Below are 13,265 nucleotides of genomic sequence, written 5' to 3' on the forward strand. Positions count from 1 at the left end.
AAGGTTGTCATGTTTGTCCTGGCTTTCCAGTGATGAAGTGGTTGGAGCTACTCTGGCCTCTAAGGCAATATTCAGTGAGCTGACTCCATCTGTGCCCAATATGTTGCAATTGTTTTGAACCATCCCGCATAATTCACTTCTGAGTTGTCTTGTAAAAATGAGCTACTGGGTGTTACACTGAGGTAATTACTACTACGTGAGTATGGGTGAGGACAGTAACTATGAAGGAAAAAATATAAATATAATTAAAAGCATTATCTCACACATTCAAAGACAACTTTACCACGATTTGTACACAAGAGAAAGGGTTCCCTAGTGCGCTCTAAAAATGGGCCGATTTATGGATGTGTTAAGACATTTCCCAAGGCCATTCTCCGAGGCAGGGATGCATTTTCTGTTTTTTTTTTTTTTCACTTTCATATCGGCATCAATCTCATTCTCTCTGAATCGGCTGCGAAAAAGGGTGCAAAGAAACGATATGGATACTCAATGGAGGACGCGCGTCACTTTTTTGGCACAACTTCAACTTGAAAACAAGTCGTACATTCTCTAGCGCCCCCTACTTTCTATTTTGGTTCCATTTTTTACCCAATCACAGTCAAGTTTACTGGCACAATTTGTCGAACTCTCGCGTCACAGGACTGCGTCCCTGCCGCTCATTGGCCATTGCTGTCTTGCGGCGGACGATACTGATCTCGGCAGCGGAGGAAGAGGGAGGGGAAATTTTAATGGCCGTCAGTTGGACTTCAAAATGCCAAAAGTCCGGATTATTGGCAGTATTTTAATTATATAGACGCAGGTGCGCTTTGAAGGTCTTTCTACATCCACGGATGTTATTTATAGAGCACATTACGGCTGATGATGTGTTTCTGCCATTGTTTTTCATCGCATTGAACGGACTTTGCCCGCTTGATTTGTGCGCGACTAGGAGGACTGAAGACCAGGCCTAGCCGGCTGGTTGTGGAGAACAAGCGGTTCATCGGAATTAAGAGGTAAGAGTGTGGAACTACTGTTGTGTTTCTCTCATACTACACATGGATTACTTACAGTTTAAACTCGTTTAGTAAAATATTTTCCTGACTGCATACACAAATTCATTGCAGGGGTCTGATGTAGTCAAATGTAAAGTGTAAACAGGAGACTGACGTTAGCCGCAGCTTAGCTGCCTGACAGCTAAAGGCTAACAGCTAGCTAAGTTTAAAGTAACTTTATAATTAGGGCCGGGCCTAGCTGGAGTTAAAAGGGCACAGGGAGTTACAAAGTCGTTGGGTAACTAGCCTTGTGGGCTGTTGCCCAGCGTTAATTTTTTTTTGTCTTAACAGTGACGATATTGAGTAGTGTTAAAGAAAAGACAAGTTTAGCTCGCTAATGTTAACATGCTGAAGTGTTACTCCAATGTGACGTTGGCTAACCGACCGTGCGCTCAGCATTACTAAGCTAGCCAGGTTAACTTGGCAAGCTAATGTTGGCTAACAACAATTATTTAGTTGGCCTGCCTAACGTTAGCTATCTTTAACTAAAGAAAACTTAAGTTAATTGTTTATGGCCAAAATGATTGACGAATGGTTCCTCCACTCTGAACACTTACGGGATTTTCTCTCTCTTGCGTATAGAATATGTAACACTAAGAAACCAACATGACGTCCAGATTTGGTAAAACGTACAACCGCAAAGGAGGAGAGGCTAACTCCAAATTTGAAGAAGTCTTCTCCAATAAAAAGCCCACATTGACCACCAAATGGGGAGAGACCACCTACAAAGCTCAACTTGGGACCAAGAGGCCCCCCATGAAACCTGAAATTCCCGAGCTTCCTAAGAGGCCAAGGCTTGAGGACAGCGACAGTGACGAGGACCCTTTTGGCTTTGATAGTGATGAGGATTCAAAAACTGTTACTTCTCACAGTGTGTCACAGTCTAACGTAGAAGTGGGAGATGTGACAAAACCTGCTTCGGTCCATGGCAGTGGGGCAAAAACTCCCGTTGTCTCAGTACAAGGCCCTGGGGGCTCCATGCTCGCATCAGCAAGTAAGTGGTCAAAATGAAATGATTAGGCCATCTTTTTCTTTCGGCTTGTTCCTGTTTCCCAGGTATCGCCACAGCGGATTTGATAGTTTCCAGGGTAGTTGTTAACCCGGGCCTTGACTGATCTGGTATGGTCTTGTCAATCTGCATAATGATTTGGGAAAGTTTTACATCCGATGCCCTTCCTGACACAACCACTAACCCTATGGACGGGGGCACAGGTAAAGCGCTGGATGCCATCCTAGTATTCATGGACTTGCGCCCATGCTTATTGCCATGACTAGGCTATATTTTAATTAATTTTAATATCTTAAGTAATTTTGTTCATTATTTCAAATTTGTCCTTTTGTTTTACAGTTTTCCTTTTGGTCCTTGGAGGACAGGCAAAGTCAGAGTAGAAATACATATTTGTGAATTATGGTATGGGCTTGAATGGCATATATTTTGCCATCAGAATGAATTATTTGGGCTAGAGGATTGATTTGACTATTTCAGAATACGTTTAATTGAAGTTCTGGAGCAGGTAAGGCTGAGCAGTTCCCTTGTGTATTTTACGACAGAGAATGTAAAAAGCCTTGTCATCAACTGCTTAGTTTCTTGCCTGACTGAAAGATCAACTGACTATAAATCAGGCTTTACAACTTCTGCAGTTTTAATGTAAACCTTCTCACTGATTGCATGTGAATTTACCTTCTGTAGCTTATTTTATATTGAGGCTGTAATTTGTTTTATTTCCTTTGGTTCCTGTCTACACTGTTAAGTTAGTTTTGTCAGGTTTGATTTGACTGCATGTAATTTTAATGCCTGTTCACAGGAAAGGAGACATCTGAAGTGAAGGTTGTCAATAGCCCTGGCACAGAAGCACATCAGATATCAGCAAACAGCAGCCAACAGCCTGCTGCAATGCCCTTCTTTTCAAAGACCGTCCCCTCTGATGACTCGAGTTCAGTAGAAGCTCAGAAGTATGTCTCGTCCTTGCGCAATGTACACACCAACCTCCTCGGCAAAGATTCTGCAGATGTACCTGGAGGTAACAAGGACTCTCAGTCCACCTCTTCCCAGGAAGAACTCCCTTCTGAATGGATGAAAAACACAGAGCAGGAGCCTTCTGCTGAGCCTGCTGTTGAGCCTGTGGACAACCTCCCCCCTTCACCATTCACCCTCAGGTCCTCCAACTGCAAGAGGTATCAGCGGCCCAGCCGGCCAAGCAAAGTATGTTCCAACACAGGTGACAGTAGCACCAAACCCGCTGCAACAGCAGGAGCTGAAGTCAAATCCAACAGTGTCCTTGGTGCCAGCTCAAATACTGCTGCTCCTGCTAACACAGCAGGTAGAGGAAGGGGAAGGGTACGGGATTACACAGTACTGCATCCTTCCTGCCTGTCTGTGTGCAACGTCACCATCCAGGACTCCATGGAGCGTAGTATGGATGAACTAGTTGCCCCGGCAACCCCTGCTGATCCTGGAGAGGTGGGTCAAATGAAGAAGAAGTCGGACGTTCCACCACCCAAGCCCACTCGGTAAGCTGTAAAGTAGTGCCTTCCCTCTCCTCTTACCTGTTCCTAATGATGAGGCAAGCATTGTAGAAAAGATACTGATTAGAGTTGTATCCAAATCAGAATTTTTTTGATTCGAGTCGGATATGGCTGTTCAATACGAAGATTCGACTATACGTTGCCCCCCCCCCCCCCCCATATAGACTATCTGGTAATCAGAAAATCCATTGGCATGAGTTTCAGTGACGATTTCGACCACATTAACATAGTCAAATTCAACAAAGTCATGGGAACATATTTTTGAGGATTTAAAAGTCAATAACAGACTGCCGCATATGATGCGAGATTTGAATTGTGCCTAATTGAATTGCCGACATAACATCGGACTACCATATGGATTTGTCGGAATAATGATACAGGTAGCACATGTATTTCTGTTTAAATTAAGTTCTTATAGCCTTATTTTTCATTTCACTCCAAACATTAAAAATAACTTGTAAATTAATAAAGAAATGAAACTGTTTAAAACAAATTCACAGCATTGCCCACTGTGAAATAACTGACATCTCTTCAACAGGATAGGCCTAGCTAATTCTTTATTTCTCTTTAAACATAAAAAACTAATAAATAAATCTAAATAAATGAAAAAAAATTAAAGATTGGAATTATTTTTTAAAAATCTGCAATGCTGTCTGTAACTGGTCGTTCCTGTGTCTCTGTGAGTTGGGACCTCAAATCTATAGAGTTTTCTGGGTTGAAGTACACAAGCTGTGGTAATTTTCATTACTGTATGTGGACTAGGCCTAGCAGAGATATACATAATATATTATAGCCCTGTAAATAGGCTTATTTCTTGCATTATGGAGGGTAAATCTGCTTAGGTAATTGCAAAATGGTTGCCTAGCTCCTATGCAACTTATCCATTTCAAGTGGTTTGCCATGTTTGACGTTGAATGATAAGCAAATTCTGCTTACTAAGTTTGCATACAACTTTGTTAGTTTTGTGCTTCAGAAGTTCAAAATGCTGCCATAGAAGTCTTCTGAGACATGGTTATAGATAGCCTAGTTTACCCACCACTCTGCCTCAGGTTTTAGCTTCTCCCAGCAGTTAACCACCAGCGCATGTTAAGTGGGGGGGTTTTGAGGGGGGTTTTAGCAAGTGCGCTCGCCCTGCTAGAATATAAACATATAATGTAATGTACACTGACTGACAAAAAAAAAAGACAGCTTAACTTGGAAGAATTTCAAGTCGACTGAGGGGTCACTGCCGGATGATTCGACTCATCCTCTATCGGGGGGAGCACTAATGCTGATGAAACAAAGGTCAGAGTTATGCACATCATAATGGTTAAGATGGTTCTGTCTTCACTGAATTGATCAATGTCTAAGTGGAGTAAATGAAATGGATTTCTTTGTTATTTGAGCAATGGTCCACATCATTTTCTTGCAGTTGTCTTTTTTTTTCCCTCTAAAATACTCGTGAAAATTTGCTTTGCGGTTGCATCCCTGAGCCCTTTATCTTTGTGTCATGTTTCAGAAGAAGAAAAAATTGTACCCCTTTGTTGCTCCTTTCTTTTGAAGCTTTTTTTCTAATGGCGTTAAATTACTTTCTATTCCCATGTCTAGGTGCTTTCTCTTTTCTGTGTCCCCTGACCAATCACTCTGTCCTCGTTCCCCCCAATTTCATTTAAGGAAAAGCCCATTTCTTTACCATGTGTCTCCCCCAGGTTCCGACCCACTCAGACAAAGACCAAGAAGGAGACCAAGCTGGAATTCTTTGGCTTCGAGGACAAAGAGGATGCAGAGGGTGAGGAGGGATCAGAGGGGGGCACTGCAGGCAGCAGCAGTTACAAAATCAAATACTTTGGCTTTGACGACCTGAGCGAGAGTGACAGTGATGAGGAGAGCTCACCGGCCAAGGAGAAGAAGGCCAAGAAAGCTGCAGCGGCCCTAGCAGCCCTAAGTGTGGACAGCCCTCAGACCAGTGACTCTCAGGACAGCCAGGCTAGCAGCATTACAGGTGAGCTGGCCTGCAATCCATATGTGATTAACATACTGCTAACTTGGAATTTACTTCACATTTCATTTGTTCTTCATGTTGAATCGTTGCACACTTACCTGTATTCTGCCGAAACCTCTGGAAAGCGAGAGATTTTCAGAGATTCTTTAAGGAATGACAACTTTAACAAACCTGCAATTCATAATCATATGTTTTAGGTATTAAATTATAATCTTGACACATACATGTACACTACGAAGTTTGGTATTAGCTAATAATTGCTTGAAAACTTATCTGTATCATATAAGAATTATGCATGATACTGACATAAAGCGTTAATTATGTGCCGACGGTGACGACAGGCATTGATGAAAAAGACAGATTGCACTACAGCCTGCAAAAAAATGAAAGCCCTTTTGATAATGTTTTGTAAATATTAATTAGTTTTAAAACATATTGAATTATTTATTTATTTATTTTACTTCAAGGTCTAAAAATGTTTTAAAATGTCTGGAATTTTAGGAAGGGAGGCACTACATTTATTCTGGGGTAGAATGAAAGAGTGTATCTTTTTTTTTCCCCCTTCCCTTTTTATGGTTTTGTTTTATTCTTTATTCCATAACAGCCTGACAATTGTTGCAAGCAGTGTACAATGCATTTGCGCTAAATAGCATATGCTGGACCAACAGGGACAGTGGGACTGGGAGGCAGTAGCTAGGGGCGACAGATTCAGGATTCAAGATTTAGTTTATTGTCATTTTCACTATGTACCTGCGCACATAAATACAAATAAAATGCCGTTTCTCCCAGCCCATAGCAGTGCAACAGATAAGACAAAAATACGCATCCAAAAATTCCCTAAAAACGATACCACTAAAAACGGAGAACAAAACAAAAAAGCAAAATTAACAACACAGTCCATTCAAGTGCAACACGGTCCATTCAAGTGCCATTTCATTTTAAATGTTGACAGCCAGTGTCTGATAATGAGTGACCAGCACTGATTGGGGGAGGGGGGCACAGTTTGTTAATAAGAAGATGAGGCAGCGAGCAAAAAGAAAATGGGTGAATGTAAAGGCAGTGTGAAATGGTTTGAGAACGACAAAAGATTGTGGGTGGCTTAAACAATCCAGCGATTCTTACAAGGCACGATGTGAACTTTGTCGCAAAACATTCCAACTGGTGACAGACAATGGGTTGTAAAGCACTAGATTGTCATGAAATCTGACAACATTCAGCAGTTTTTCTCCAACAGCCACGTTGAAGGGCAGAAATACTGTTGGTACTGAGTCTCCAAAAGAAAGCAGACAACTTCACAGAACTAGCAGATAATACTACAGGGATGAAAATGGCAATGCTGATAGCAAAATCCAACACACTCAGGAGACAAGCAAAGGAAATGAGAGCAGTTGCTAGTGCTAGATGTCGCGGCTGATGAGCTGCGACACGTCATGAGAGACATAGCATTCATTGACAAACGGGTCAAAGAAAAAGCAACTTCAGATTGTTTGTGCCAGAGAGGCTTGGAAAAGGAAATACACTTGCATTTGGTTTAGATTGTCAACTTTTGACCTGTCTATTATGCTCTCGTGTATTTGACACTATTGTATTCTATTTGACTTGGTCTACCTCCATAGTTTCATTTTTGTTCATTAACAAGAAGGCTGTTGTCAGTTGATTTGCACAGAAAAATTCCATTTATATTCATATTCAATAAAACTGTCTAGTTTGTTGATTTTTATTTTTGCTGTGGAAATTTTTTTTTTCTCCATTTAGAGGTATTAAAAAGGTCTTAAAAGTCATTAAGTGTGTAGATGTAGCCGGTCTAGCCTGACACCTCATTTGATAGGAACTCTGTGTAGTGGATGATGAAGAATGAGACGGGGACAACTGCTGCCTTGCCAGCTGGGGGGATTTATTCTCACACAGGCAGTGTAGACTCAGGCTGTATATAACACAATAATTAATGTACAGCAACTTCATAGGACCAGGCTTCAACATGCACACCTCTCCTCAGGAAAGCTCCCAGCCGACTCAGTTTATTACATTACATGTACTACATTCAGTCTTCTATTAAATCAGTAAGACAAGCTACATCTCATTCTGATTGCATAATTATTGCAATGTCCCTTTAAGAGCTATTTTCCCCACCCGCCAGCGGCAGTTTTTCTCTAAATGAATAGAAAATTTGAAATGTGAAAATGAACAAATATAGAAGTATACACCGTGTATGAAAAAGTCTAAACTTATCAATACAAAACAAATGTACATAACAAAATAATGAAAGGGGGGGCGCTCACATACCTGTATAAAACATAATAATTAATTAGAGCAACTTCATAGGACCAGGCCTCAACAGGTACACCTTTAAGGGAGAAGGGGGATAACAGTGGACTGCATGAGAAACCATATCCATGCTCTGTTAGCCTAGCTTAAGTTCTTCGCTAAATTAGCATGTTACAGTAAAGTGCCTTACACGATGTAAAATACATACACACATGGAAATACACTTTATGACAACAAAGAACTTTATCTATGACCTGTACAAATAAGATTTGGGCCCCCAATTAGCATTTTTACCCCGTTTTAACATGCTATTTACTTGAGCACCTTTTAACACCCACCTCTCCTCAGGAAGGCTCCCAGCCGACAGGAAATTAGCACAAGTTCACAGGAAGTAGCATCACCAAAACGTTAAAGGTCACTCAACCAAAATATTGTACCACTAATAAAATAAAAAGCTCCCCAAAAGAAATATACAGAAACAAGTAGCCTATTTAAATAAGAAACAACTACACATGAACAAAATGGGAAAATTGATTATTGGTGAAATATAAACCTATTACATTGATACACCGGTTACACTGTCAAATAAACTACTGGCTGATACATCTTATTTGTACTTGGAACAAGTTGTTTATGGACTTAACGACAATATCATAACTTATGCAGTACACGGAGTGCTCTCAACCAGCCTTGATGTCTGACTTCCCGTTCGTCACAGCATATCATGCTTATTTTAATTGTGTTTGGTTACATGGTCTCTGTCTACTTGTATTACTCAATACCTTGACAGCTCCCCCTCAAATTATCTCCCTCTCGATCACAGGGTCGCAAACAAAACAGTAACTCTTTTACTCTAGACTTGTGACATACTAAACATTAATGTGTTATCTTAGCACACACACACTTTAAGGCATCATACACATAAACCTAACATTTGCTAACTAAACTGACAGTCCAGTAATCAACAGCTTAACTCTTTGTTTTCTTTCAGGGTAAACAACATTTCTGATTCCTCTTAACTTTTCATTCTATTTAAGACAATGTATATTAGAGTTTCCACTTTATCGCTTTAGCGGGATATTACATTACGCTTACATATCCAGTCTTACAACAGGTTTACAAACTCTACCAAACCTTGTCACTATCTGGACTTCTACTGTGTTTCTAATAAGTCCATTACTTTCACTCTGTCCCTGACAAGCCCTGGTGTTGTGTTTCCGTTCCTATTGGCTCTGTGCTCGCTTTCATAGTATCTGTGTTCGCTGTTGCTGCTCCTGGTGGCACAAGTTGTAGATGTCACCTGTTCCTTCCTTCTCACCCCTCCTTCCCTTGGGGAGTTCACTTGGTATGAGTGCTGAGTACAGCTCTCCCAGATGACAGATGCTGGTCCTTTCCATGTCTTGTCTTCATCCAACTTTAACAGAACTTGATCTCCCGGTTGTAACAGTGGCAAGTTTTTTACTCCATGTTCCCTCAGCCAACCGAAAACCATCTCGAGTCTTTTGATGTTTTCATTTAGCTTTTGGAGTCCTACGCAGAGTCTCACTATGCCTGTTGGCTTCATGACCGGCACCATAGGCGTACACCATTCTGTAGGTTGCGTGACTCTCTTTATCACGCCTTGCTCCTCCATTCACTGCAACTCAGTTTGGACTCTAGGAAGGAGTGGTAGAGGGACTCCTCTGGCTGTATGTACAATGTACGGTACAGCTCCCTCTCTTAGGTGGATCTTAACTGGGTCTGTTTTTAAGTGTCCCCTGGTGTCCTGCCACTGCCCTAACCTGCTCTTCTCTTTTTACCAGTCCCATCACTACTGCTGTCTCTCTCCCTAACAGGTTGCTGACCATAGGCCCTCTTGCTACATATATGTTAATCCTGTTTATGAAAAGTACTAGCAGTGAGCTGTCCCACAATATTTAGTGCCCCACCTGGGCTGTGTAGGGGTCCGCCAGATTAGTTAGAAGTTAGGGTTAGAAGCTAACTTGCTTTCACTTTGGCCCAAGTGCTCTGACTGTCTTCAGGTTCATTACGGTAACATCAGCTCCTGTATCAATTCCAAACCTGCCTGGAATGTGTCCTACATTTATTTGTTCTGTCTAATGCTCAACACTGTCCTGATTTACTTTACTTACTGCTCCAAGATAGAAGTTTTCCTCAATGTCTTTACTTTGAGTTACTTCTATTACTGACTTGGAGAAACATTTTCTCTCCAAATGACCTTTATTACCACATTTTCTACACTCAGATTCTAATGCTGGACATTTGGCTGGGGCTTTGTGATTCTCTTTCCTGCATCGGCGGCACTTAGAGTCCCCTGAGTGGGCTTGCTCCCATCTGTCGCTTCTCTTTTTAACCGGCTGTCTCCCACCTCTCTTCGATGCTCGCTGATGTGTTACCTCCTGCACGTTGAGTGCTGCCTGTTGCTCCTGCTGGCTTATCTGCTGTGCTATGTCCTCAGTTTGCCGTACCGTCTGCACTGCAGTTTCCAACATGAGGTCGGACATGAGCTGTAGTCGCCTCGAGAGCTGTTTGTTGCGGATGCCGACAACCAGTCTGTCTCTGATATGTTCACTTTTTGTTTCCCCAAAGTTACAGTTCTCACTCAGTTCATAGAGCGCTCTGATAAATGATTTGGCTATTTCCCGTGGCATTTGCACTCGCTGATGAAAGCACGCTCTCTCGTGTATTGTTTTTCTTTGCTATGAAGTATCCATCAAATTTAGCAAGCACTGTGTAGTAGTTGTCCTCTTTCTCCCCACTTCCAAAGGTGAACGACTTGAAATTATTTGCGGTTTCGTAGCCCATGGCATAAATAAGTGTGCTAACCTGAACCTTGCCGTCTTCGTTACCCAACTTAGCAGCCGACCTGTACCGTGTGAATTGTTGTCTCTAGGCAGGCTAGTCTCCAGGCCGCTCAAAGTTGAAGATTTCCGGTGGGCTAAACTTCACCATAGTGTCCGGGTGTCTCTCTCAGAATACTCCTGACACCATGTCAAATAAACTGCTGGCTGATACAGCTTATTTGTACTCAGAATGAGTGGTTTATTGACTCAACGACAATATCGTTAACATGCAGTACACAAAGTGCTCTCAACCAACCTTGATGCCTGACTTCCCGTTCATCACAGCGTATCGGCTTATTATAACTGTGATTGGTTACACGGTGTGTCCGTCTACTTAAATTACCCAATACCTTGACACACAGTTACCCTGGAACAGGAGAAAAACACTGAAAAGGAAGATTTGGTTGCAAAAAGAAAAACAACGTCAGTTTGAATTTTTTTCAAATTATCTTAAGACCAGGTGGGGTTTTTCTTCTTGTTCATTGTTTTATTTTGGTGAAGTGCAGACCACATCCAATCGACTTTATACTTGGCAGGTGTATTGCTGAGGACCCAAGGGAGTGCAGTGTCGAATGTGAAGTTGTTTGGATGAGCAGTGGTTGAGAAAATTGAAAGACACACACACACACACACACGTTCTTCACTTGGCAACAGGACGAACGGTGCCACTCTGCCATTGCAACCCACACTGTGGTCCAAGGGGGAATTACGCCCAAACGGGCACTGCACTAGTATTGTGAATTTCGGAGTGTTTATTTCCAACTCGTATCAGGATACGCATTTGTCTGCTGTTGATCCTTCTCTCTCTGCCTGCTGTGCGCTGGGCGTGCACAGTTTTCAGCTCTCACGGTAGGATGGCCACATATTTACACGTTACTCTTCAACAAAAACCAAAATCTCTACAATTCAGTTTTTTTTTCTATGCAGATGCACTCCCCTACAAAATCACCCCAATCATTCTAGAATGATTAATTCGTTCCAAATAGAGCTATTAAAGTCATCCGGTGAAAATTCCTGTATTTTTTCATCCATGCATCCATTATTCAAACTGCTTATCCTGCTGTCAGGGTCACGGGGATCTGGAGCCTATCCCAGCAGTCATTGGGCAGCAGGCGGGGCGACACCCTGGACAGGCCGCCAGGCCATCGGGGCATATTTTTTCATATTGCAATATATATAACAGATAAAAATATATCGCAATGTGAGTTTTATCCAATATCATGCATTCCTAAATGACAGTACTATTGACAATTGTTGGTGCTGGCTCTGTCTGCCAACCCTGATAGGTGTGCTGACACATAAATCAAATGGACCCATTATTAATTTTGTTAGCAGCTGTGTTTATCCTGTTATGCCTACACCACAGAGTACCAGTGCTGCGCGATATATTGTTTTAGCATCGTCATCGCGATGTGCACATAAGCAATAGTCAAATCTCAAGATGTGCGATCAAACACCTCATGCTATAAGTTTTTGCTGCTTGATACAAAAGAAACTCGCATGGTTTTCGTTTTGCATGACTATCTACAAGAGAAGTCTGATATAACATAATTTACTCCAATTTAAGGCTCAGAACTTAATTTCTCGCTCTGTTTGGACAATTGATACATCAACGTGTTCATCTGCATCTCTGCTAGTGATGCAAGGATTGCAGTTACATCCACGGTTCGGGCGGGCTGAGTCATAAAGATTAACATTCTGATTAATAGTGGGTGGGTGAAATAATACAAATTTAATGAGGAAAATATTAATAACATTCTCTAAAATGTGAACATATTTTAAACTTAATTTTTCGTCATGCATGAATTGGCAGACTGTGGCAGACTTTCTCATAGCGCCAATTGCGACATCCGTTTGCCTTAAGCAGCAATGGAGACAAAAAAGATCCGAGAGGATTAAAAAAAGGGGGGGGGGAGCAGAAAAGTTGTGTGGAGCGCTCAGTGAAATACTTAACAATGACGAGTTAAGTGTTAGGTATGTCGTATGCAACGGCTGCAAAGCATGATATGTATATAATAGCCATAAAACTACCTCAAACATGGTGTAATATGTTACCATATCATCACGCTTACATATTCCACTGAGAAATAATTGTAAGGTGTGATCGGTTGTGGGTCTCTAAATTGGAGGAAATTATTCGTTTGGGTGGGTGGCAGGTGGATGATCCATACATGCAGATTTGGATGACGTCAGAGCTGATCCGCGCATCACTATTCTCGATCGTCACTCCGCGTAGTCTGTCTGGCTCCATCTCCTCTTCCTGTCCAAATGGCGAAAAAAGGCAGTGCTTACTTTTCACAATTTCCCAGCAACTCCCCTACTAAATCAGCTTAATAATTCTAGAGTGATTAATTCTTTCCAAATAGAGCTATTGAAGTCATATGGTGAAAATTCCTGTATTTTTTTGTATTGCAATATATATTGTAGAAAAATAAATATTGCAATGTGAGTTTTTTCCCCAGTATCGTCCAGACCTACAGAGTACCAAGACCAGCTCAGGCATGTTTTTAACCTTTTTAGATAGCTTTTAAGCTGCAGATGGCAGCCAACTTGCTGAAATGATCCAAGGTTTAGTTACTCTTTAAATGTGTTAACACTATAACGTCAAACCATGAAGGA

At 41.6% G+C, this 13,265-nt stretch overlaps 1 protein-coding gene across 2 annotated transcripts in view; it reads left to right on the top strand.

Annotated features, from left to right (window-relative positions):
* Positions 1–751: 751 nt before the first annotated feature.
* Positions 752–13,265, top strand: part of wapla (WAPL cohesin release factor a) — a 46,430-nt gene continuing 33,916 nt past the window's right edge. Inside the window, exons 1-4 of one of the 2 annotated variants that reach the window (XM_056291638.1) lie at positions 752–992; positions 1,614–2,025; positions 2,837–3,542; positions 5,246–5,538. In XM_056291638.1, the coding sequence (XP_056147613.1) occupies positions 1,638–2,025; positions 2,837–3,542; positions 5,246–5,538 (1,387 nt within the window). In that variant the 5' untranslated portion in view covers positions 752–992; positions 1,614–1,637. Of the gene's footprint in view, positions 993–1,613; positions 2,026–2,162; positions 2,244–2,836; positions 3,543–5,245; positions 5,539–13,265 lie in introns of those variants that run through there. The other variant, XM_056291639.1, reaches the window with a different exon arrangement.

This window comes from Lampris incognitus, chromosome 13, assembly GCF_029633865.1.
Source record: "Lampris incognitus isolate fLamInc1 chromosome 13, fLamInc1.hap2, whole genome shotgun sequence".
Lineage (NCBI taxonomy): Eukaryota > Metazoa > Chordata > Actinopteri > Lampriformes > Lampridae > Lampris > Lampris incognitus.